The sequence below is a fragment of the Pipistrellus kuhlii genome, unplaced genomic scaffold, assembly GCF_014108245.1.
Source record: "Pipistrellus kuhlii isolate mPipKuh1 unplaced genomic scaffold, mPipKuh1.p scaffold_m20_p_3, whole genome shotgun sequence".
Classification (NCBI taxonomy): Eukaryota; Metazoa; Chordata; class Mammalia; order Chiroptera; family Vespertilionidae; genus Pipistrellus; species Pipistrellus kuhlii.
In genome coordinates, this window is record NW_023425529.1 from 164,408,167 (window position 1) to 164,434,969 (window position 26,803).

The following is a 26,803-nucleotide window of genomic DNA, read 5'->3' on the forward strand; positions in this document are numbered from 1 at the left end:
AATTAACCCCTCAAGTCACCGCCCAGGCCTTAGGAGCCATACCCAGATTGCAGTATCTGTGATCAGAGGAGTGAAGTGTGATCGTTCAGGCGTAAACCATCCTCTCCAGGAGTTCAAGTCTCATTACCACCACCACCACCACCACCCCTTCACTCCTGCTGAACCAAAATGCCACAGAAAGCCCCTACCCCTCATCATGGCATACCACGTCACAGGACAATAGACACATCTCTGGAGGCCAGGGCTTATCTGATGTCCCATCTCCAGTGCTCAGCAGCCGACGGGTCCCCTAGTTCCCCTTTTCTAATAATGGCCATTGGCAGAACTACATCTTGATAAAAATATGAAAAAACAGTGTGACTTTGGTGACAACTGCCATATTTTCCAACCTCAACATCAGCTCTGGTTGCTTATCAAACATGAGCACATTCAGAATCAGAATAGATGAAATGTGGCCCCTCCTAGAATAGCTGCTTGTCCCACATTGTCCTCTGCCATCCGCTGTCCCTTCTCCTGGCATCCTTTCTCTCACTCCTCACTCACAATGCCTTGTCTCAGCTAGACATCAACCAGTAACAACACGTGCCACTTACTGTGATCTTTTTTTAAAATATATATTTTATTGACTTTTTACAAAGAGGAAGGGAGAAGGGATAGGGAGTTAGAAACATCAATGAGAGAGAAACATCGATCAGCTGCCTCTTGCACACCCCCCACTGGGGATGTGCCCACAACCAAGGTACATGCCCTTGACTGGAATTGAACCTGGGACCTTTCAGTCTGCAGGCCGACACTCTATCCACTGAGCCAAACCGGTTTTGGCCTCACTGTGATCTTATGCACATTGTTTCTAATTCACACGTGACCTGCAGATGAGAAAGCTCAACATAACTGAAAAACGCGCCTGAGCTCACGTCCCTCATGACTGGTCGAGTTGATTCAAGCCTAAGCCTTGCCCCACACTGCCGCTGCTTTTATCAGTCATCTGTGAGCAAGTCAAACAGGTTATCTGTTTCCAGGAGCATTCACATTTTAGGGCAAACTTTAGCACGTGGAGCCGCTTCCATCAGTTTGAGGGATGGATGGATGGATAGGTGGATGGATGGATGGATGGATGGGTGGATGGATGGATAGGTTACTGGATGGCAGTGATAGAATTTCAGCTCAGCACCCCACCCTCTGCATTCCACTCAGGGAATGCTACAGCTGAGATGACCTGAGTGACCACTGACTCACTTTACAGAGAAGCGAAATGATTTTCCTCATAATCACAGAACTGGGAGTGGCAGGGCAGGTGCCCGATGAAGCAGATCTTAGGCCTGGGGAACTTTCCACTGCAGGTGCCTGCCCTTAAATGCCCCACCACTGCTACCCCAAAAGCTCCAACCCTGGCATTTCCTCTGCCCAGAGGGCAGCTGGTCCACCTGGCCAGTCCTTCCAGCCTCTAGTGTCCAGAGGGGCGGAGTTACTGCTGGAGATTCCAGAAGAACCCCTCGGCCCCCTCAGTGTGTATTTCTTTACAATTGTGAGGGCCTCTTTTCTTGATAAAGGCTTAGAGCCTGCAGATCCTGAGGGTCTCTTTGAAGTCATTGAGAGTACAATTCTAAAAAATAAAGATGACTCTGAAGGTCCTGTCCAACTCACAACTTGTATTCGATGACATCAGGACTGTGAATAATCAGGCTGGCCCAAAGCCAGGATGGGCTACGCAGCTTCTATCCCGAACTTCCTCCCCCTCTTTATGAAAACAGGCCCGCCCTGTTTGGCTCCCTCATGGCCCTGTCCACTGGGCATCCTCCTGCTGCAGAGGAGCCCGCCCACCCGGGGCCACCGACCCCACCCCCTGCCTTGAAATTTAAAGGAGGCTGGAGCTGTGCAGAGATTGGCATTGAGGTCCTGCTAGAGTCCCGGATCGACCAGAGAAAGCCTTCCCAGGAGGCAAGCCAGGCGAGGAGTGGAGGTAGGTTGACTTCTGCTTCTCTCTCTTAAAAGTCTTTCTGGCAAACTAAGCCAATTCAAGGAATGCCTGAGTCAGGGACTGGCTTTGTGCTCCAGGCAAAAAAAAAAAGAGGATTAGCTAGCATCTGCACACAAAGGAGATTTCTTATTGAATCTGCATTTAAATGGGATGGGCTGAAGTGTTTGGGGCAGGGAAAGAGAGAGGGTAGGAGGGTTTATTTTTGGGGGTAAGAAATCTCCGCTTGCAGAGTCAAGGGGAAGGAGAAAAGAATTATACAGAAATGCTCTGAATAGGCAACAGGAGCACCTCATGACTAACAGGCAAGAAATGTAAAATCAGCTGCCAGCGGGCCACTTGGGGTGGGGTTGGGGATGGGGATGTCTGGCTAGGCAGCCCCCCTCAAAGAGCCCAAGGGGGAAACTGAGGCTGGGGTCGGCTCGGAGAAGGACAGTCCCAGAGCATGATTTGGTGGGAAGTGCTGGGAACGAGGAGGAGGGGGCTTCCAGAGAAAGGCCTCTGAGCTCCCGCTCCCCCTTGCCGTCCCCGCTAACCAGAGAAGCTCTGTGTTCTGGCTTTTTGCCCAGTGCGAAAATATGAGATCCTCTTTAAGGAGTTTTCAATTACAGAGAGAGAAAAAATAACAGCAACGTCCTTTATTCCTAAAGCACTCTGCAGGAAGCCTATCAAGCCTCTAGGTTTGCACTGTTATTATCTTTATTTTCTTAACCTCACAGGGCAGGAGGGAGGGGAGGCGGGAGGCAGAGAGGAAAACATGCTGAGCTCCCAGGTAACTAATGATCTCAAGTGCAAAGCCGTGTGGTGAGGACCACGCTGGAATAATGATGGTAGTCTCCTGCAGCTGACTGATGACAGAAAAACATCACATGTGTGTGCATATTTACAAGCCCACGGAGAAATTCTGCAAATACAGCTGTTCAGTGGAGTTCCCTCCAAAGGACGTCCTAGCAACTTTAGTCTGTAGGCAGGAAGGCTCAGGCTGGGATCTGGACACTGTCTTGTCCAGAATCCATATATGACGATCAGAGTGAGCTACTGGGTGAGAGCTTCCTGTGAAAGCAGAGTCAGACTCTGGACACTGGAGGGGGGTGCAGTAAATGTTGAACTAGAAAGAGCTCCATCCTATCCATCCATTTATTTTACCTCAAATGCCTGAGACACTAGCCTCAAATCTCTGGGTCTAGGGACCCAAATGGCTCTGTGTCTGTCCAGACGCTCCAAGACCCTCTCAGAAGACTCTGTGAAGCCTCGGGTCAGATTCTCCCAGTGCCTGTGCTATTCTCAGTTGCTTTTTCACAGTCTGGGATATCAGCCCCCAGGGAGTAGCTGAGGAACTGCAATGATGCTGGTACTAGTTAGTGCTCATTGACGCAGGACTCTAGGACTTGTATTTCCTTGGGGCCTAAGAACTGATGAGCAGAGCTGATGGTCAGTACATTTCAAACTATCATAGCAGACAGTGCGGTCATAGCTTTGGTGGGGTGACGTAAAGTGACCAGGGCCATCTAAGGCTTTTGTAAATGAGTGATGGGAACCACAGGGGAATTGAAGAAACTTATGATGCCTGTCACTGATCTGCAACAGGAGTTTTTCCGGTCATGGGATTTATAGCAGCCTAAGGGGCCATTAGGAGAGGGTCATCGTTTGGAAGGAAAAGTGCTAGCTTCAGGGCTTCAACAGCTGCCAGGATGGGTGGAGATTATTTTCGGTCAGATGGCTGCAAGTGGCAACATGGTTCAAAGCAATGATAGTGGGCTTAGCTCTAGTCAAAATTCAAATTCCATATACTACTCTGAGATACCTAGTATTTGATTCCAAGGGAAAAATTGGGGTGCTGATTATTTGGCATTGTGCATCTGCAGTCTCCGAATAAAATTTCCATTTCCTGTGATTTTTCAGCTCCATCCTGATATGATGGCTAGTAGGAACAGTGAGTGAGCAGAATGCTCTGCGTATGTATTCCATCTTTGGGAAATTGCTTTTGCATGGAAAAAAATTCTGTTTATAGTTTCAGATTGTAAACTTCATCCTCGTCAACCAGCTCACAAAACCGTGTGATGGGTGTCAAATCAAATCAGATTTAAAAAGTGAGAATGAATTAGGCTCAGAGATAGAGCTAGAAAGAATCTTAGAGATTGTCCACCCTAGCCCAACCCCACATCCAGCCACATGGTTTTGTCTTAGTTGTCTACTTACATATAAGGACAACATGTTTTCTTAGTGATATTTTGTATATTTTATGTACCGTATTTTTCGGACCATAAGACGCACTTTTTTTCCCTCAGAAGTGGGGGGGAAAAGTCCCTGCGTCTTATGGTCCAAATATAGCCTACACATATACTTTTAAAAAAAAGTTTTTTTACTTGCCCGGCTCTGTGTGGTCTCTGTGTGCTTGCCCGGCTCTAAAATGGTTCTAAATGCTGCTATTTACTTTACAGGGTTGATTACATGTGTTTATGACTGTGATGTTGGGTTTTAATGCACATAAAATATTTTAGGACACTATTTGTTTCAGAATCTTTTTTTCTTCATTTCCCTTCTCTAAAAACTGGTGCGTCTTATGGTCCGGAGCGTCTTATGGTCCAAAAAATACAGTATATTCTCCTGCTGGGATATAGACTTCTGCAGAAGAGGGTAAGAAAACAGATAAACCTCTTCATCGCCTGAAAAGTAAGACTTATGACAGAAGGCAACGTGAACCAGGTCCTGGGCACACAGTAGGCATTTAAAAAAATATTTTTTCAAAGGATAACTCAGTTGAGTTCTGATAATGACCATGATTACCCAGGAAATGCTCACCAGCTGTATGCATAGAACGAATACAATTGAGTCTCCTTAGCGGCTGACAGCACTATCCATGCCAAAGGCCATGACCCAGTAAGTAACTCTTGGCCAACAGGCCCAGCTGAGGTGAGCAGGATGACTATGTGATGCTCCTGACCTGTGCACCAGTGGCTTGGAGAGGTCTGTCTGGGAAATAACCTACAAGACCTGATTCCAGCTGGAGCCTCTGACCACTTCAAGGTCAGGTTGACCCCAGATATTGGGAGACTTTATATAAAGAGCCTTTTCTGTTTATTATGTAGCCATAAATATTTCATTAACTTACAACGAGGCATTAGGGAATCCAAATTGAACTCCTTCCCACAAGGCCCCAACATCTGTAGACCTCTTGGGCCTTCCAAACCACCCTTCCTCCAAGAGACACCCTGGAAGGGAGACCCTGAGGTGTGTGAATTATATTCCTTTGCCCAGAGCAAGGTGTTTGCACTGAAGAGAAAGAGGCTCTGGTTGCTTCTGGCTATTGTTCTGGGCCTCAGTCTATGGGCCCATCTCTGCCAGTGGCTTGGAAAGGTCTGTTTAGGGATATACTCTGTCAAGATACACCAAACACCCTGCTTCATTGCCTGGCTCACTCCTATTTGTGTTCAATAAACAGCTTATATGGTATCCATTCCAGAAAGCTTACCCTGACCAGGCGCTGACCCCCTGCCTCAGAAAAATGAGCTAGACCCCCTCCTCCACAGTCCTGTGGGACCCCTTTTTCTCCTGCATATCTACCTTCCATCCACTCCAACGCCCCTGCATATCACAGCACAGACCACACTCTTACTATGATTGCTACTTGTCTGCCCCCTTCCTAAACTATGAGTTTTTGAGAACAGAATACATGTGTCTTTATCCCATGAGCCTCTGCCTAGGACATGGTTGGTGCTCAATAAGCGTTTGATAGTGAATACACAGTGAGTAAGTCATGACCTATGAATTCAAGAAAGGAAGAAATTAGATGTGAGCCGAAGCCGGTTTGGCTCAGTGGTAGAGAGTCAGTTTGCGGACTGAAAGGTCCCAGGTTTGATTCCAGTCAAGGGCATGTACATTAGTTGCGGGCACATCCCCAGTAGGGGGTGTGCAAGAGGCAGCTGGTCGATGTTTCTCTCCCATCAACGTTTCTAGCTCTCTATCTCTCTCCTTTCATCTCTGTAAAAAAAAAAAAAAAAAAAAAAAAAAAAAAAAAAAAATCAATAAAATATATTAAATAAACAAATAAAGAAATTAGATGTGAGATCGAGGTGGATAGGATGGGGATCTGACAGACACGGGGAGGATGGTACCCAAGGAGGTGCCCAAGCCCCTTTGTTAGGCATCTTTGCCTGAGCAGTTTGATATCAGCTGAGTTTCTTGTAGGTAGGGGACTGAGGACTGGTTGGTGAAGCTGAACCCAGGAACCTACTATGAATAATCTAAACGAGAACTTCTCAGCTGGCTATTCACATTTTGTCGTGTTCACTACAAAGAGAAACTTGTTTAATTTTGCTCAGGTGGTAAAAGCCACCTGGGCTACATTAGGGAGCAAGAGAAGTCTTTTCTGTATTGTTTTTGTTTTTCTAGGAAGCTCTGGTTTCCTCATTTTTCGCACGTAATGTCTCTGGTTGTCAAACATTCGTGTGTTCTACCTCAGATGGGCCTTATCAATAGCGAGAGTCTAGCCTTCCAACTGTCTTAGCCGCTAATTCCGGCTTCTCTCAACAATCACTCAGGCGTGTGTTGTGTAAATAGGCCTGGGAAAGGCAAATAAAAACACAGATTAAAGACAGGATAAAAAGCACCACCTCACATGCAGGGAAGAATGGCTCCTGTTGATACTGATCTGTACACATAGATGAAGGCCATGATTCTCTCCATTGTAAAGCATCTGGCCACAGGTCATCACAAGATGTGCAAATGATCTAGGAAACAGCATTGGCACATGAACATGATGAGGACCCCATAGAGCTTGGGGTCCCTTCTACCTTGGCAACTCCTGGTTACTGTTCCAGAGAGAAGGTCTAAACTTAGGTGCTCCCACTTCTGAAGGACAGTAAGCTACCCTACTGTGAAACAGCCATTAGTAGGGGCTTTCCCTGATGCTTCTCTATGGCAGTAACACTGTGGCAAGGTGGGCATGTCTAGCCCCGGAGGAAAACCAGGAAGCTCCACATGGTCAGCGGAGTGTGAAGTTCAGACTCTAGAGGCTGTGCTCCTCGCATGCTGCTCCTCTCAAACAGCAACTTTGACCGTAGGAAAAACATGACCACCCAGCCTCCGGACTCAGTTGGAGTAGTGGAAAGAGTGTTGGGTTTTGGGTATTAGATCTGGGTATTCTGGGTTTGAGTCACAACACCACCTCTAGCAAGGTGTGTCACCTAAGGGCCAAGTCCCTTATTCCTTTTGTGTTTTTAACGATTTTTTTTAAAATTGATTTCAGAGATGAAGGGAGAGGGAGAGAGAGCTGAGCTAGAAACACCAATGATAAGAGAGAATCATTGATTGGCTACCTCCTGCACGCCCCACGCTGGGGATAGAACTTGGACATGTGCCCTGACCGGGAATCAAACCATGACCTCTTGGTTCATAGGTTGACACTCAACCACTAAGCCATGCCTGCTGGGCTAGCAGGCTAATTTTTAAGTTGATAATTTTGTATGGCCCTCAGGTGATTTTATAAGTATCCAAATGGCCCTTGGCAGGAAAAAGGTTGCCAACCCCTGCCTTAAATAATACATTTCTCAAAAATATACTCCAACATCACTTTCACGTGAAGCCGGTAAAATTTCAACAATGATACAATGAAAGCTTCTGATCACTTTGTTTGGTTCATGTGTGTTGAAATCTGGAGGTTATCTGAAGAATTATCAAATTATTACGCATTTAATTACCATGCAGTGATATTTGCTTTAGGGAGTGGAAGGAACAGGAGGAACTGCCCTCATTGCTTAACAGGAGGCTCTTTTAGATTAACATTCGATTTCACACTTTGTTTAGATCCAGACTTTGGGGTTAACATTTTATTGCACTGACTAATTGAATTTGCTTTTGCCAGCTGAACTTTGTTGTTTTTACAAGGATCTAAGTTCATTAGGAAAGGGGTTTGTTTTTGTTTTTGGTGTGTGTGTGTGTGTGTGTGTGTGTGTTTATGGTAAGAGAAGGCAGATGGACTTCTATTTTCCTAGACCCACAAACGACACTCCCTTTGTTCCCGAAGATCGCTAGGATTACCTGGCAGAGGGTGAGATGTTGAGAGATGACAATGCTCAGAATAGCTTTTTGTGAGTAGCCAGGTTAATATCCCCTGACTTAGACTCAGTTCCTTATGCCTATATTTTCAAGATGCTTTGGAGAGAATTCTACCCTGGTGATTGAATGGAGATGTGGCAGGATTCTGTCCTATTGACCTCATTGGAATGATCAAATTAAATAATAGACAGACTCTTCCTCTCTTATCTCCCACTTATAAAGAGGTATGTTTACAATGAGAGAAAACAAGCTTTGGCACATAGAAAATAACCTTTTTTTAAAGGTTAAGAATTGTTTACATGATGGCAGGTTTTGAAACCGATTTCTATTCTGAGAGCATGGTCTCTATAAAATTCAGGACCTAGAGCTACCAGGGCTAATGGCTCTTGTCCCAGCCTCTGACTCTGGCTTAGACAAGATTGAGCTTTTGTGGGAGCTCACCCCCTTCTCTGAGGCCTGGTTCCTCCTCCCATCTGTCCTCACCTCTTGTCCTTACTCTGGCGGCATGCCTTTGCTGTCCCAAGGAGTTCTGACCATTTTTCTAATTTGTTGGCATCCATTCTGGGTCATGGTGGTTAGAGGGAGAAGGGGGTGGAGAGAGGGTGTTTTTGGTTTTGTAGCCATGAGTCATTATAGGGTATTTGGTACTCTCACAGGCCGACTTTCTCTTACTCAGACTCCCAGAGAGAAACACAATAATAACTCCAAAATTCTCTTTACCGAAGATTCAGATTGCAAACCTTGCACATGGCATTAAATTCGATCAGAGTATCAATTTACTGTTGTCTTTCCCTTGCAATTCTCATCTTCCTCTTCCTAGCTTGCATGCCTGCCTTTTTCTTGTGGGCACGAAATCCTTCCGTTCTATAACCACTGGGACGATGGCATGGTTTGTACCTAGGATTAGAGAACTTGACTGCATGAGTGACTGCGTTTGTACAGTTCCTTTATTGCAAATCACTTTATAGCAGGTGACTGAGTGTTTAAGTAGAAGTACTTACACCCATCTGTAAGTGTTTTACAGTTTACACAGCATGTGTACACTCCTTCTATCCCTTGTTCTCACAACAGAAACCATGCAGTGTTATGGAGGAAACCTTGAGAATCCAGCCCACTGCGTTTTGCATCCCTTGGAATAGATTCTATGTCCCAAAATGTAGATACTTTGGAAGAACAGTACGCTGATGTTTACTCGGTCATTTTAACTTTATGTGAATGAGCGCGTCAGCTCCTTTATGGAGAGCAGATTTCTCTGGGGATTGTGAAGAAGGTAGGAGGACAATGGAGGGAAAGGGTAAAGCAAAGAGGGTATAGAGGCACGAAGGACAATACTTCCTCTGCTGTCCCCCAGGTCCTTCCTCTAGCTGTCCTGCTGCCACTACAGCGACTTCGCCCAGTCCAGACCCAGCCAATTATGAGCTCAGTGTCCATTTCTGCAGGGGTAGTGACATGGGGGAATGCTGATGGATGAGCACCACCCATCCATCAGCGTGCCCCCATGCTTCCCCTGCGGAAATGAACACAGAGTGTCTGGTTGGTGTGATCATTGACTTCTCAGGCAGAATGGCACACATCCTGTGCTAGAGGACAGTAACCAGACCACTGTTCCCCAGAGCAGGCATCATTCACACTTGTTCAGAGGGACCAGTGGCCGGCGCCACTCTGTCACTGCAGCCAGCAGGGTTCAATAGGGCCCCTGGGTGAGAAGGTCAGAGGTGGTGTCCTGCCCAGGGGTGCCTGCCCTTGCATCCTTGAAATCCAGGCCATGCTTTACTTGCTGAGTCATGCACCCTGTTCTTGCTACGTGCATGGAGACCTTGTCGACTTGCCAAGCCCGAGTCTGCTGAGCTTCAGCCACCAGAGAGGGTGCCTTTTACAAATCGGCAGAAGTCAACTTTGTGTGCCAGCTGGAGCCTGCCAGGGCGGGAGCCTTGGGGCCTTGAGCATGGCAGGCTTTATGGCCATCCCATCACTCCTCTCATACAGTGATGCTTTTCTTTTTTTAAATAGATTTTTTTATTGAGTTTAGAGAGGGAGAGGGAAAGAGAGATAGAAACATCAATGATGAGAGAAAAAATCATTGATTAGCTGCCTTCTGCATGCCCCACACTGGGGATCGAGCCCATAGCCCAGGCATACGCTCTAACCAGGAATGAATCATGACTTCTTGGTTCACAGGTCAACACTCAACCACTGAGCCACGCCTGCTGGGCTCATACAATGATTCTTTCAGTGTGATTCAGAGAGTACAGTCCAACAAAAGTGAGAACCCTCATGGGTTTTCTTTGTCTTTTCTCTTCTTTCTTTCCCTTTCTTCTATCCTTTCTCCCTCCCATATTTCTTCCTCCTCCTCCCCTCCCTGCCTCTCTCCCTTTCTGCCTGCCTTCTTTCTTTCCTTCCTCCCTTTCTTTCTTCCCCTTGCTTCCTTGACTTTTTAGTTCTTTGATTCTGGGAAACCATCAAATATAGCAAAAGGGAGAGAACACATTATTTAAAAAATCTTTTTTCAGTAATAAAGTGAGCCTCAGAAGGACTTCTTACACTTACTCCTCAAATCTCACCTTCCACCCTGGCCTCGCCATGAGCATCTGGTACTGATCCCTTTGGTGGGAACTTGTGGTCCACTGAGGTGTGCTGGCATGGGTTCCAGGGGTCCTGAGCCCCAGTCCACGTATCTGGTATTCACTTTCTTCTTTGTCCAGGCACTCCCCAGACCTCTACACCCCCCTCTTTTACCACGGCAAAACGAGGACATGGTTCACTCCCTTTTCTCATTCTCCTTTGTCTTTAGACTGCACTCGGTGACTAATTTCTTTGTCATTCTCTTACCCCTTCAGCCTGCCCAGCTGCTCTCATTGCCTCTGATAGTAAGGATGGAGCAATCACGTGTGTGTGTGTGTGTGTGTGTGTGTGTGTGTGTGTGTGAGAGAGAGAGAGAGAGAGAGAGAGAGAGAGAGAGCGACTCATTTGCACTGGATCAGCTCAAGGCTCAGCAAAGCCAAAAGAGTCAGAGGAAGACAAGGACTGATAGAAGACAGACAGTCTCTAACTCTCCCAGGAGCAGAAGACAAAATATGTTCCTCTCCCCCTTATGCTGATTCTTTAGTTACAAAAGGGTTTGACATGGTGCAGCTGTCAGAGTCTTTGCACCCAGCCCTAAGCCAGGCTCCTCCTTCCCCTGTTGGTCTCCCTCCCTCTATTTGTCCAGGGAATGCAAATATGTTGATACTTCACTTGCCACTTGGCCATTTCCAACATCTAGAATTGTGTTCCACTTGGGAGGATGGCGAGTTCTTGAAATAAAACAGTAACTAGGCAAGCATCCAGAGGAAAGACTACACCAATCCCCTGGATTTGGGTGAATGAGAATATTGAAAAGACTGGTTGGCTTGGCGTGCAAGTTAAGTTCCTTGTTCAGCTGGTGGCTCATTTATTCCTTCAGTCATTATTTCATTCAGAATTTCTTCATGTCCTGAGAGTTTAGAGGTCTCAAGGCTTGGCTAAGACAATAAAGGATGGGACCATCTACCAATATGTGAAAATAATTAAGGTCGGGAAGAAAGGGAGAAATACACTTAAGATCTGTTTTTTCAAGGTCATAAGTAATGAGATAAAATTAAGAAGGGAAATTTAAGAGGGATTTGGGGAAATGGTGAGAAAGGGGAAAATTAAGGATGGCTGAGAAGGAAAGTTCGAGGCAGTTCCCCGTGTTCAGAAAGCTTTCTGTGTGCAATGGCCTACTTCTTTCTCCTGAAACTGCCTGAAACCAGTGAATAGCAGTGAGCTTTCCTCCTCTAAGAAAGGGACCCCCAAAGGGCACCGCCCCACACACACACACCCTCCCCCAACCACCACCCCACCTCCCCGCCTGAGAGGGGGGCCTTGGGCATGCCAGATCAGAACAAAGGTCCAGATCCTGAGCTCTTTCTGTTCCTTTCACAATGGGCAAGGGGAGGTGGGGGGAGGGCGTGTTCTGGTTGGCAAGATTCCCTCTGAGCCCATGGCCTGGGTTTCCTGCTAAGTTCACTGTTGACCAGGCCCTCCTGCCCTCTTCCCCAATGCCCCCAGCTCTGGTTTCCCTGCCCTGCCTGTCACCAGCATCCTAGGAAGAATCATAAAGAGTCTCCCACCACCCCTCTCAACCTTTATTTTGTGAAGGGAGCCTGGGGCCATGTGAAGGGAATGACACTTCCAACAGGGGGAATTCTGTGCAAATAAACAAAGAAGGAACCAGAGCCAGAGCCACACCGGGCCAGGATGAAAGTCCTGAGAGCCTCTCAGGGACAGAACACTGAAGATCCTTGGGATAGGGGGGAGAGGTGGGACCAAAAGTTGTTGTGACTGGAGGGAAATGAGTCAAGGGGAGAAATTCCCTAAATTAATCCTTAAGGATGAAGGAGCGAGTGGGCCTGCCAGACCACAAAATAAGATCCTGGCCAACTAACCTACTTCAAGCTGCTGAGAGCAAGAGCATGGAGAGGCACACAAAAGCTGGGAACTGGGGGTCCAGGAAGATCTGAGCTTCTTGACTAAAACCAGATGCCTCTGCTCCTTTCTACACATCTGCACTTTGTCAGGCCTGTCTGTAAAGAAGGACACCGGCATTCCCATGGAGCGGGGGTTGGGGGGAGGCTGGTCCAGAGGAGCCTTCTCGTTGTGGGACAAAGAGCCCTGGAAGCCATGAGTGGAAGAGCTGAGACAATCTGAGGTAGGCTGGCTCTGTGATGTGCCAGCAAAAAACCCCTATGGTTTCCTCTAAAAAGTCAGGGAGAGGGCATCACCGTGTCTCTGTCTAGTCAACCTCAGGACAGGAACTCACTTCAAGGGAAACCACGCCAGCTCACCACAGTCCCCGGGCTGCCAAGAAGTGCCAGAGATGGTCTCACCCTGTAGCCCACAGAAATCTCTGGACAAAATCATCTTCCAGCAATCCGTGTCCATCCATGGATGAATGGATAAGCAAACTGCAGTCTATGTGGACAAATATTATTCTGCTTAAAAAGGAAGGAATTTCTGACACACGCTTTGACATGGATGAACCTTGAGAACATTATGCTAAGTGAAATAAGCCGAACACAAGAGGACAAATATTGTATGATTCTAATTATATAGATACCCAGTGCAGTCAAAGTCATGGAATGGTGGTTGCTAGGGGGGTGGAGAGTTATTGTTCAAGTGGGTACAGAGTTTGGTTGGAAAGATGAAGTTTTGGAAACAGACAGCTGTAATGACTGCACAACAATGTGAATGTGCTTAATGCCACCAAACTGCACTAAAAAATGGTTAAGACAGTAGGCTTGGTTTCTTGGGTATTTTACCACTATATATAAAACACACACACACACACACACACACACACACACACACACACACACATCTTCTGGACACTTGTCAGGGCATTTCCTGTGAAGGAAACTGATTCTGGGGCACCCGGCCATGATAAAGTTGCAGGTTCTTGACCTTGGCTGTACTCCTTGACCTCTCACATCACATGATTAAGCTTTACCCCCATTCTTCCAGAACCTGAGGGACACTGAAGAAATGATGACTGCAATGAAGAGAGAGCTGCTGTGTGTACTGCTGCTTTGTGGAGCAGTCTTCACTCTGCCCGGGCAGGTGGGTGTGCAGTTCAGGTCCCTGAGGGCTTTGGTCCCCTCAGGGGCTCCTCAGTGGAGAGGGCCAGAGGAGCTGCTGAACACACATGTACATAATCCGCTCTGTATAGGGTGCTTAGGATTCAGGATCACAGCAGCAGACCCTAGGCACTTATTGTGACTTGAGGGAACAGTTTTTAATTCTACTCCACTGCCTCTGAACACCTTCTTTGGAGCTATTTTTTTTTTAATTAATCCATAAAATATTACAAAAGAATGCAAGTGCTGCAAGCCATAGAAGCAGGCAGGCTGCCCTCCTGCTGCTTACTATCTCATTGGAATGGAAACTGTACAATACACATGCTCTCTGAAAATGTCCAGCAGCAAAGGACATCATAGAAGGCCAACTGAGCAATACCTGAGCAGCAGCCTTTCCAAGAGAGTCAGAGATGGCTTCATAAAGAGACGGGGACTACAGCTCCACTGTTCAATATGGTGGCCACTAACTTCTTGTGATTATTTCAATTTAAACTTAAAATTAAATAAAATGTAGGGTTCACACTAGCCCTATTTCAAGCACTCAGTTGTCACATGGATTAGTGGCTATATATTGGACAGCACAGGTATTAAACATTGCCATCATTCAGAAAGTTCTTTTGGACAGTGCTAGTCTAGAAGGGGAGGAAGAACTGGACAAAAAGGCAGGAAATGGACTTTCCCCATGGGGCCAGTTACCTGAGGGGGACTCTCTGGGAAGGTGGCATCTGATTGGCAGGTTGATGGGTGGTCTTTTGGATTGGCTACCTTTATTCTTAGGACACCCAGCATGTACTGATTCTTTCTCCACCCTTGGTTTCTCTGTAGGAAATCCACAGGCGATTCAGAAGAGGAGCCAGATCATACAGAGGTAAGATGAAACTGAGCTGGAAAGGGGTTGATGAAGGAAGAAGGCAGGGTTAGGGCTCAGGGTGATTCAGGCTCTGTCAGGGGATCTATCTTCTATCTCCCACCTGATAACTTAAACTGTGTGTGAAGGTGAAATTGTACAGGGCAATTCTGCAAAGATGCCTGTGTGGTCCCCCCATCACTCACTCACATGCACCCAGGTAGCTGAGGGGAGTGAGCAGGATCTGAGAAGTCAGGGAAAGGTGTATCCTGAAGGAGCCAGCTGTCAGTCAGGGATTCACAAAGCTGGTGAGCCTGTAACTCATTGGCCCTAAGTCCTTCAAAAATACTAATGGAATAGCACGTTTTCTACACAGATCAAAATGCCAATTTTCTTTGTTTGGGGCCAGACATGCATCATTTCAGTGTGGTAATACTCCTGTGGATCCAAAACTGCAGGCAATTATATACATGAGTATAGTTTTAAAATGAAATTAAAATGAAAAAAATAGAGTATTTTTTAAATATATTTTATTAAATTTTTTTTTTACAGAGAGGAAGGGAGAGAGATAGAGAGCTAGAAACGTTGATGAGAGAGAAACATCGACCAGCTGCCTCCTGCACATCCCCCAATGGGGATGTGCCCACAACCAATATACATGCCTTTGACCGGACTCGAACCTGGGACCTTTCAGTCCACAGGCCGACGCTCTACCACTGAGCCAAACCGGCTTTGGCATAGAGTATTTTCTAACACGTGCATTTTAGTAGATAAATTCCTTCAAAATGAGGGTCCATCAGAGAAAAAACAAAAAACAAAAACAATAAAAGGAGTCTTTGGGGAAAAAAAAATGTCAATAAAGATTTATTAAAAAAAAAAAAAATGTTAGGTATTTGTTGTCTTCCAGTGGAGAGCAAGAAAGGAATAAAGGATGGATTATCTAGAGCACATGTGTCAAACACAAGGCCCGCGGGCCAAATCCGTCCCGCCAGGCCTTGCAATGTGGCCCGCACCGCGCTGTCATCACTGCACTTTGCTGCGTTTCCATCACAATGACAGTTTATGACTGTTCAGTAAACCATTCGGCCCGCGATTTAGGCTGGATTTTAGATTTTGGCCCCTTCTCTGATTGAGTTTGACACCCCTAATCTAGAGAGTAAGGTAGGAATGTTCTCAGTAAGACTGGAGGTGGACCATCAGTTTTGCTGAGTTGTGCTCTAAGAGGCCAGCCTGTCTTTTGTTACAGTGACCTGCAGAGATGAAAAAACCCAGATGATATATCGGCAGCATGAGTCCTGGCTGCGTCCCATGGTCAGAAGCAACCGTGTAGAATACTGTTGGTGCAACAGCGGCCAGTCAAAGTGCCACTCTGTGCCCATCAAAAGTACGTATGGCCCTAACTGGTATGGCCCTAACTGGTTTGGCTCAGTGGATGGAGTGTTGGCCTATGGACTGAAGGGTCCCAGGTTCAATTCCGGTCAAAGGCATGCACCTTGGTAGCTGATCGATGTTTCTCTCTCTTATCGATGTTTCTCTTATCGATGTTTCTAACTCTCTATCCCCCTCCCTTCCTCCCTGCAAAAATCAATAAAATATTTTTTTTTAAAAACTAAGTATGGACTTCAAGCCCAGGCTTCGAGCTTCAGCATCCAAGCTCATTGCCCAATCCCTGTCTTTATTGGTTCCCAACATGTTCAAATCTTTAAACAGAGATTCTGAGCATGATCTGTCTTAGGCAAATGTGAAGGTGCTGAGCAAAAAGGTAGCAAAGCTATGCGACCTCAGGCAAATACCTTCACTTTCCAAGCCTCAGTTTCTTTTTCTGTAAAATGGGGAGAACAATAGCACATACTTCATGGTTTGCTGTGAGAATGAAATGAGTTAATGTCATAAACTGCTTAGAATAGTGCCTGGCATGTAGGCAGCACTCTTAATATTTTAACTCATATTATTCTTGGAGCTACTTTGCAAGGAATAATGGGTTTCTTGTTTCTGCTTGACAGGTTGCACCGAGCCGAGATGCTTCAATGGGGGGACATGTCGGCAGGCTCTCTATTTCTCAGATTTTGTCTGTCAGTGCCCTGAAGGATTTAGTGGGAAACTCTGTGAAATAGGTGAGTAGTGGGCATGAGAGAGGGACTGAAATCCCAATTGCCAAATCTACGCAGAAGGGAAATCTACCCTGGTGACAGAGGCAAGGAGGGGAGAGGGGACAGGAAGGGTCATCCAAGGGTTGGTTAGAAAAGCCAAAGTGCTGAGCCTGGCTGAGCACTGGACACCCAGGCCCTCCTGCACTCCAGTAGCTTCAGCAGCCAGCCTGCCTCATTGGTTTGGGATGATGGCAGCAGCAGATGTGAGACCCCTTGAGAGACGAAATGAAAGGGGTTCACATGTGCGATGTTGTGTGTCCTGCTTTCAATCAGATGCCAGTGCCACCTGCTACAAGGACCTAGGTGTCACCTACAGGGGCACGTGGAGCACAGCGGAAAGTGGGGCCGAGTGCATCAACTGGGGCAGCAGCCTTCTGGCCCGGAAGCTCTACAACATGTGGAGGCCAGATGCCAGCAAGCTGGGTCTCGGGAACCACAATTACTGCAGGTGAGAGGGCTGTCTTCTCCACCGAGGAGCTTTTCCTCTGGTGAGAAGCTGTTGCCGTTGGGGACACACACTGAGTGGCCAGATTTTTATGATCTCTGAACGCATAATAATCTGGCCACTCAGTGTGTGTGTGTGTGTGTGTGTGTGTGTGTGTGTGTGTGTGTGTTTGAGGCCCGGTGCATGAATTCGTGCATGGGTGGGGTCTGGCCAGCCTGGCCAGAGGGAGGGGACATGGGGGGTTGGCCGGCCTGCCTGCTGGTCAAACTCCTGGTGGAGGGGACAATGTGCATATTAGCCTTTTATTATATAGGATATACACTGAGTGGCCAGATTATGTGTTCAGAAGTCATAATAATCTGGCCACTCAGCATATATATTGGAGACAGAATTTCTATTTAACTTTTGCTCTTAAGACCCTCAACTCGTTAGATGAGGCCCACCCATGATATCAAAAATAGTCTTAAAGCCAAATGATTATAGATATTAACCACAGCTACAAAATCCCTTCCCAACAGCACCAGCCACATTAACACAAAAAACTAACCATCACAGTCCACCCCTTATCAACTTGGCACACAACCACATCTCCTTAAACCACACTTGACCTCCAGATGAAGACAATAACTAAGTCATAGTCCCACCTGACGTGATACAGCTACCCTGTGCACCAGTGTTTCCCAAACTTCTCTCATGATGAGAATCACCTGGTGGGGTTGTTAAAATACAGATTTCTGAATCCCAACTAAAAGTTCTAAACTAGAATTTTTGGGAACATATAGGTTAACTAGTGCTTAGAACCTATATGTTCCCAAAAATTCTAGTTTAGAACTTTTTAGGTGGGATTCAGGAATCTGTAGTTTAACAACCCCACCAGGTGATTCTCATCATGAGAGAAGTTTGGGAAACACTGCTGCACAACCAAACGCCCACTCTTTCTTTCCCCAGAAGAGGGTGCAAAGTCCCTGGGCCTGAGAGGGAAGCTCTGCTTTTAACGCCCCCTGGCTTTCTCTGGCTGATTTTTCAGAAACCCAGACAAAGACTCAAAACCTTGGTGCTATATCTTCAAGGCAGGGAAGTACGTGCCGGAGTTCTGCAGCACACCTGTCTGCTCCCAGGGTAAGTGCAGCCACCCCACCCTCCCTGGGGGGTCCAGGGGAAAAGAGCTGAAGGTCCTTCTATTAGGTCTAGTAATAATTAATGTCGTTTTCTAATACTTTTTTAAATCGAATTTATTTAAACAATACAACAAAATTTAATCAACAATATAGTTGCCGTTGTTTTCTACTACTTGTGCCCAACGCTCAGGAAGCATTTTAATCCCTCTGTTGTAAAATTCTTGTGATTTTGATGCAAAAAATTCGGTCAATGCATTTTTGAGGCATTCTTCATTATTAAATTTTTTTCCAAGAAGAAAGTTTTGCAAAGAACGAAACAAATGGTAATCGGAAGGGGCAATATCAGGAGAATATGCAGGTTGAGGGAGAACTTCCCATTCCAACTGGCGCAGTTTTTCAGCAGTGATTCTTGCAGTATGCGGTCGTGCGTTATTGTGGTGAAGAATTACGCCCTTCCGATTAATCAGCGCGGGTTCTTTTTCTCTTAAAGCTTGGGCTAATCTTTCCAATTGGGCACTATACACTGCACTTGTAATGGTTTGGTTAGATGGTAAAAGTTCATAATGAAGAATTCCTTTAAAATTCCACCAAACACACAACATCACTTTTTTCGCATGCAAGTCAGGATTTGGCGTGGGCTGCGGAGCCTCATTTTTGTCCAACCATTGAGGCCGCCTTTTCAAATTAACATACAGCACCCATTTTGCATCTCCTGTAACAATTTGCTCTAAAAACGGCAAACTGTTTTGACGAGAGAGGAGCGAACTGCAAATTGTGACTCTTTGATTACGGTTGTTGTCGGTCAACTCATGAGGAACCCATTTTCCAAACTTTTGGACTTTGCCAAGTGCACGCAATTGATTGGAAATTGTTTTTTGTGAACAATTGAAAGTTGTCGCAAGCTGTTGTTGGGTAATTTGAGGATTTTGCACCAAAAGAGCTTGAAGAGCTTCTTGATCAAAATTGGACACACGGCCTCAACCACCCTTGTCATCTAACGAAAAATTTCCCTCGCGAAATTTCTCAAACCAAAGCTGGCATTTTCTGGCGCTAACTGCATCTTGACCAAGAACACTACAGATGTTTTTTGCAGCCTCACTTGCTTTTCTTCCTAATTGGAACTCGTAAAGCATGCAGTGCCGAATATGCTCTTCATCCGCCATCTTCTTAGCCCTAGTTTTGCAACAAAAACCAAACCAAACACAAACTTTTTCAAGCAAAACTTGTTAATTGCACTTCACACGTTCTGTAGATACCACGTGTTTGAAGGTTATGTCAATACAAGTCAACGCCAAGCAAGATTTTAAACGAATGTTTGAAAACGACATTAATTATTACTAGACCCGATATATAGTCACATTTTTAAAAAGTAGATATAGATATAGATATAGATATAGATATAGATATAGATAGATAGATATAAATATATATAGATATATTTTTAATGTGACAAAATTTCCCAAATTTAAAAAATACTAAGTTACAAAAGGTAATATGAATTCAGCGGTGCTTTTCACAAATAATTGTTACTTACACAATAGCATGAAAAACCCGTTTTGAAGTTCTAAATATACGATACAAAATAATGTGCATTCGGTCTACAGCTAATGCTGACACATGGGAATCTGAGGGCTCTTTACAGTAATGCTAAAGCATCTGCCCCACCTCCCAGGATCTGGTCTTAACTGGGACTCCCTGGTCTAGGTGATCTGAAAGATCCCTTCCAGTTATTTATTATCCTAGTGTGTTTTGTGAGTTTCAAATGGGGAGAAAAGAGGGTAACGTGGGGGAGAGTAGATGAAAATAGGCCGCACTCTCTTGCCTTCCCAAGCCCAGCAAATCCTCCAGAGCACTTGCAGGCAAAACCTGAGAAATCAGGGCCTACTGACATGTTCCTATTGAAGTACCTTAGTTCACTGTCAAATATAAACAAGGAAACCCATAATCACTTTCAAGGCAGCTCCAGAAATAATCTCCACTAATTAAACTCAGCTCCCTTCCTGCTGAGCCTGAATATACCCTCAGAAGCTCTTTCAACACAGCGATCTAGGAAGCCATCTCCAGTTGATGGACGTTTGCCATCTCCGTGTGAAAGGGCTTGAAGAAGCCCTGGTGGCTGTGGCTCAGTAGGTAGGAGCCTTGTCCTGAAAGGTCATGGGTTCAATTCCTGGTCAGGACCCATACCTAGGTGGCAGGTTCGATCCCCATCCCCAGTCAGGGTACAGGTGGGAAGTAACTGATCGATGTCTCTCTCTCTCTCTCTCTCTCTCCCTCTCCTTCTCCCTCTCCCTCTCTCTCTCAATGAATATCCTCAGTTGAGGATGAAAGAAAAGGGCTAGAGGAAAAGAAAAAGGGAGGAGGGACGCCATCACACCCTCCTCACCGCAGGCTGGCTGCCTTCGCCTCTCCAGGCCACCAGCTACATTGCAGGCCCTGTCGCAAACTCCAACGTGCCCGTTTTAGCAGCAGTCAATGGGTTTTGTTTCAGTTTGAGATTTCCTCTGTTTCAGGAAAAAATGGGGGCTGCTACCTTGGAAAAGGATTAGCATACCGTGGCACCCGCAGCCTCACCGTGTCTGGTGCTTCCTGCCTTCCCTGGAATTCCATGCTCCTGAGAGGCAAGATCAACACCGTGTGGAAGCCCAACGCCCTGTCGCTGGGCCTGGGCAAACACAATTACTGCCGGTACGTGGCACACGGTCCCAGGGGCTCAGGTCTGTGCCGAGGACAAGCCTGGGGCTGTGGGATGGGAGGAGAGCTGATGCCTAACGTTATACAAAAGACCCAGTGAGTGGGAAGAAACCATGGCTATTACCTAGTCCAACCTATACATTGGCTAGAATAATACCTATTATTATGAGAAGCAAAGTCCACCCGTTTTTCAACCCCAAATCCCAAGTTCAAGGTCCTTTCCCATCGCCATTTAGTCCTCATCTGGTCCCCTCACACCTGGCACTGTTATTCCAACAAATAGAAAGAGTTTCCTCACAGCACAGCTCCCAGTCCCTCCCAACGAGCCTGGGAGAGGAGCATGCCAGGTTGCTTATGTTAAGGTTGTTTTCTTATGGTGCGGTCTGTGACGGAGCCGCATCCAGAACTCAGGATCCTCCTTCCCAGCTCAGTGGTTTTGCCACCGGTTCACTGAGCCCCCTTCCCCTCTTCCATGTCTTGAGATGTGATTGAAAATGTGATCTAGAACCTTAAACTCCCTTTTTATCATCTAGGAACCCAGACGGGGATGACAAGCCTTGGTGCCACGTGCTGAAGGGCCGCCAGCTGACGTGGGAGTACTGTGACATCCCCCAGTGCTGTAAGGGCCGGCCCCGGGCCACCTCCCTTTGCCCAGCCCCGCTGCCCTGTCCCTGTTGACCGTTTCCTCGGCCATGCCCTTTCCTTTGTCTTCACGGCTGTCTGGGTCAGACTGGGTGGCTGTCAGATTTTCAGGAAGGTCAGGCCTTGCAGTGGGGGGAGCTTCCATAACTAAAGCAATGATGTGGGGGGCGGGGGGCACTCTTGGACAGATACCCACTTCCCGTGCCCAGGAAATTGTCTGAGGATAGATTATTATTACTCAGTTCCTGTGAACACAAATTAGCTACAGTGTCCCTCAAGAAACATAGAGTCTAACTGGGCAGGCAAGACACAAATGATCAGTTAACTCACAAGCAAGGTTGTGTGGAGTGAGGCCCCAGGGAGTGGTGTCAGTAAGCTTTCTTAGAACCCTGTGGGCTTGGGGGTCTTAAATCAGCTTCGTGAGGATGTAGGATTTCACCTGTGCCTCGAGGATAAGGCCGAGTAGATGGGAAAGAAATGGGGCAAACATTCCCTAGGAGGAAGTTGCAATGCTTCGTTATTTCTTAAACCAGGGAGTGGCTGCCGAAAGAAAACTAGAGGCAACGAAGCATAGCAGAAAGATCCCCGGTTATGGGTTTTGACAGATCCGGGTTCTGATCCAGATGCCTTGGGCAAAAATCTTTCAGCCTCTGGAGTTCAGTGCTGTGAGGGTCACAGATGGTGTAGGTACTGTGTTGGCATGTTCCGTGTACTCAGCACATGAAAGCTGGGTTTTTATCACCAGGGAGACTTTACCCCTCTGTGCCAACCTGCAGAGCCAGTAGAAACTCAGGGGTCTCGAGAGAAGAAATCAAGATGGGTGCTCAGGACATCGCCTCAGGACCTCCGACCTCATCTCCCTTCTCTGCCCTCTTCCCACCCAGCTACCTGCGGCCTGAGACAGTACAATCGGCCTCAGTTCCGCATTAAAGGAGGGCTCTATTCGGACATCACCTCCCACCCGTGGCAGGCTGCCCTCTTTGTCCAGAACAGGAGGTCGCCCGGAGAGAGATTCTTCTGCGGGGGGATCCTGATCAGCTCCTGCTGGGTCCTGTCCGCCGCCCACTGCTTCCTGGAGAGGTAGGGACTCGGCAGGCCCAGCAGCTCCTCCTGCTCCCCTGAGAGGGAAGCCTCAGACAGGAAGAAGGTCCTAAGGCTGTGTCTCCACCAGGTATCCTCCCCACCGCCTGAAGGTGGTCCTGGGCAGAACATACCGGGTGAAATCTGAAGTGGAAGAGCAGAGATTCGAAGTCGAAAAATACATCCTTCATAAGGAATTCGATGAAGACACGTACAACAATGACATTGGTAAGATGTCATTACTCTCCCTGCTCCAGTTCAAGGTCCAGACTGCAACACACACACACACACACACACACACACACACACACACACACATACACGTGCCCGCACATCACTCGCACCCCTCCTTCCAAACCCTCGCCCTCTCCTTCACCTTCCTCCCCTGAAATCAGAAGCAGCTCTGCTCACAGGATTTTCTCTTCCTGGCTCTCCCTCCCAGCACTGCTGCAGCTGAAATCGGATTCGTCCCAGTGCGCCCAGGAGACTGGCTCTGTCCGCACCATCTGTCTCCCGGAAGCCAACCTGCAGCTGCCCGACTGGACGGAGTGCGAGCTTTCTGGCTACGGCAAGCACGAGGCGTGTAAGTGGAAGGAAGTCTCGGCCCATCCTGCCTGTCTGCAGGACAGCAGGGGCTGCAGTCACTGACCAGACAGAGACAGAGGTCATGAGTGTGGCGCCAGCCCCGGGCAGGCACTGATGCTGTCCGTGCGGGCAAGTTCCCTGTGTGTTGAGAACTCATCGTGGGCCTTCCCTACCTCACAGGGCCTGAATAGTATCAGTGCTTGGAAGAGCTTAAGATTTCAAGAAGGTTCTCAACAAGAGTGCAGACAGTCGTTAAGGGTCTGGACCTTGGACTACAGTCCCACAGCCCTGAGTTCAACTCCTCGCTAGCAGTGTGGCTCTTGCTTGGATTCATAAGTTACAATGCTCCAAGCCTCAGTTTCCTTGCTGGTGAGATGGGGACAGAACTAGCGACCTCCTTAGTTATGATGATGAAATGAGCTATTCGGTTAAACCAGTGGTTCTCACCTGGGGTGATGTTGTCCCCCAGGAGACATTTGGCAATGTCTGATGGCATTTTTTTATTATTGCAATTCAGGATGGAGGTCTATCCTGGCATTTAGTGGGGGGACGCCAGGGGTGCTGACAAGCATCTCCATGCACAGGACAGCCCCTCACAAAAATTGTCTCCAGGGCTCTATGGCAATGGTGCTGCTGCTGAGAAACTCTGGGTAAAACTCTATAAAAATCACTGTCTTTATAGGGCAGAACAGTAACATACTGGCCATTTCTCAGGACTCAACCTAATGTGTGTGAAAGCTGGATCCATCTTAGCCATGATTAGAAAAGCAGGCTTCCTCCTTCCAAAAGGTTGACAACTTTCCCTGCAACCTTAAGACGCTTTCCCTCCTCTCTCTTTCAGCTTCTCCTTTCTACTCTGAGCGGCTGAAGGAAGCGCATGTCAGGCTGTATCCCTCTGACCGCTGCACGTCTCAGTATTTACGTAACAAAACCGTCACGAGCAACATGCTGTGTGCCGGGGACACGCGCACTGGAGGGAACCAAGCAAACCTGCATGATGCCTGCCAGGTAAACGTGAGCGTCTCTCCAGAACCCCGAGCCCACCCAAGGGTAAAAGTGACCCTTGGCCAGCAGGTTCTTAACCATGGAAAACCCTCCAGCCAACATGGGGGGATTTCATCTTAGCGAGGCGCTGGGCATTCAAATGAGGCCCTCAGAGAATGAAGCAACCAGAGAAAGATCAAAGTTACCTAAACGTCAGAAATCTGAGCGACAGGAAATTTCCCCAGTGTCTGCTCAGGAAACTCCACGTAGTACAGGATTTCCTGTAAACCCCAAGCAGCGAATTGGCCATTGGAGTGAAGGATAAAGCAACACAAATTAAGAAGTTCTTGACTTAGGTGCTGGAGGATCGTAGTCTGCTTTGCAGCTGGGGAAGGAGGCGTGGCAACCACTGGCTAGTAGGAGAGAGATGACCTGTGAGAAGCGAGGTTTAAAAACTCACTCAGTCCAACAACCTGGGCCAGGCTCTCTGTGGGGGCATCCTTACTGGAGTCAGCACTTCTGTTTTGTGATAACAGGACACTGGCCCCCGGGACCAGACCAGCCTGTGTATTAGGACCTAGGTAGAGCCAAGGATCTGTTACTGATGACACATGTGCATGCCTGCAGTGTGTCCGGCTGACCGCTGAGAGCAGGGGTGAGAGGGGTGCCAAGAGAAGGAAGGCCAGGCTCCTGCCTGGAAAACTTGGGGGACCCTTTGTGAACCCCTTGTTTCTTGACAGCCTTTGGTTTCTCTCTCTCTTTTTAAAATAAAAATAAATTTTATTGATTTTTCACAGAGAGGAAGAGAGAGGGATAGAGAGTCAGAAACATCCATGAGAGAGAATCATCAATCAGCTGCCTCCTGCACACCCCCTACTGGAGATGTGCCCACAACCAAGGTACATGCCCTTGACCAGAATTGAACCTGGGACCTTTCAGTCCACAGGCCGGCACTCTATCCACTGAGCCAAACAGGTTTCGGCGCCTTTGGTCTCTTTTTGAAAAGTTTCTTCAGAAATCTCCATTGTGCCACCTCGCTCAACACTCACATAAAGGTTGTCTGCGAAGTGAAACCGTGATTATTTGCAAGCTTCAAGTGAAAAACCAAAAATCCTTTTGATTCAGCAAGACCACAGCAGCGAACAATTACCAAGAGTTCTGTTGAATCTAGTACATTGTTCTCAGAGCTTTTCACTTTCTTCCAATCAATCCCCAGAACAATCTCATCAAGCAGGTTGTACTATCTCTCTTACACTGATAAGGATACCAAGCACGGATAGCCCCAGGCCACACAATGCTGTGGAGTTAAAACCAGGGCTGAGGCCTGACATGTCTGAGCAATTATCTCAGAAACTTACTTTACAATATAGATAGAGCCTAATCCTCTTAGAGGACCAAGATCCTTGAGATAGTACCCTGTGACCTAAGTCCTATGAAGACTCCAATAGTAACACCACAGATGTCAGCCCTAAATTCCACCCAAAGCAGTATTTGCAAACAGCTAACCTGTTCTCCTTTTGCAGGGTGACTCAGGAGGGCCCTTGGTGTGTATGAAGGACGACCGCATGACGTTGGTTGGCATCATCAGTTGGGGCCTTGGCTGTGGGCAGAAAGATGTCCCAGGTGTATACACCAAGGTCACTAATTACCTAAAATGGATTCAAGACAACATGCACCCGTAACCAGGAACGCCCAGTTCCCTGACATCATGGGAGACCTCACCTTCCTCCACTTCAGAAGACACACCAAGACGGTGCTTCTTTACACAGACTTCTCCTGGACCATCACACCGTACCAGTGAGGAGAGAGCCAGGGGAAGAGGGGAGAGGATATATTTTCACAGGTACTTCTCTCTTTGGAAGTTTTCCGGGGTTAAGGTCTGATATCAGAATGTATTCTGTGAGATGGAAAGACAGATAAATGTCAACCCCTTCCAGAATACCACCATCTAGGGCAAATAGGTAGGACAAAAGCCTAACCACCTAATCTATCCACGAGAACAGCGTTGGACGTGGGACCACGGAGAAGAAAGCATGTCTCTGTGATAAAACACAACAAGATCCTTCAGGAAAGAAGTATTGCTTTAGAAACCGAATGTCTATTTATAGTGACAAGGAAGCCCAGCAGAGGCCTGGGCCCTCTAAGGAATGGGCTAGCTGGCTAGATCACGTTCTTCAAACCATCCTTTAAATCGAGTATTTGGCTACCCCCTTTCTCCACTCCACAGCTCTTGGAGGGAATTCCTTTTGGGTACAGTGTAAATGTTTTTTTTCTTTATAATGGAAGGATTGTACCATTTTAATAACTGATCACCTAGGCTAGAGCATATTTATGTCAGTTCATTGTAGTGTTTACTTTCTGTTGCCACAATTTTGTATTATACTATACTGAAATAATAAATTAAAATTTATTTTTCACATATTTTCCCAGAGTGGAATAGTTGTTATATACACATTATTACACAGCTGATTGGTTCATGTTCACTTTTTTAAATCATGTGCAATATTTTCTTTCATTCATTCAACAAATACAGAATACTTTCTGTGTACAAGGTAATGTGCTAGGGACTGTGGATAGTAAAAAATGGGACAAATAA

At 46.9% G+C, this 26,803-nt stretch overlaps 1 protein-coding gene across 1 annotated transcript; it reads left to right on the forward strand.

Moving 5' to 3' along the window:
• The first annotated feature begins 1,859 nt into the window (after window positions 1-1,859).
• On the forward strand, window positions 1,860-26,628 carry PLAT (plasminogen activator, tissue type). Its single transcript, XM_045588854.1, has 14 exons — window positions 1,860-1,961; window positions 13,551-13,648; window positions 14,491-14,533; window positions 15,759-15,896; window positions 16,516-16,626; window positions 16,936-17,110; window positions 18,135-18,226; window positions 20,736-20,910; window positions 21,450-21,535; window positions 22,443-22,638; window positions 22,730-22,866; window positions 23,081-23,221; window positions 24,065-24,231; window positions 25,731-26,628. Exons 2-14 carry the CDS (start codon window positions 13,574-13,576, stop codon window positions 25,887-25,889), a joined length of 1,695 nt encoding a protein of 564 aa, XP_045444810.1. The 5' UTR covers window positions 1,860-1,961; window positions 13,551-13,573; the 3' UTR covers window positions 25,890-26,628.
• Window positions 26,629-26,803: the final 175 nt, after the last annotated feature.

Coding starts and splice junctions, on each gene's coding strand:
- PLAT (XM_045588854.1), top strand. CDS start 13,574: ATGATGACTGCAATGAAGAGAGAGCTGCTGTGTGTACTGCTGCTTTGT. Junction 16,627..16,935: donor TGGGAAACTCTGTGAAATAG/GTGAGTAGTGGG, acceptor GCTTTCAATCAG/ATGCCAGTGCCACCTGCTAC. Junction 24,232..25,730: donor ACCTGCATGATGCCTGCCAG/GTAAACGTGAGC, acceptor CTCCTTTTGCAG/GGTGACTCAGGAGGGCCCTT.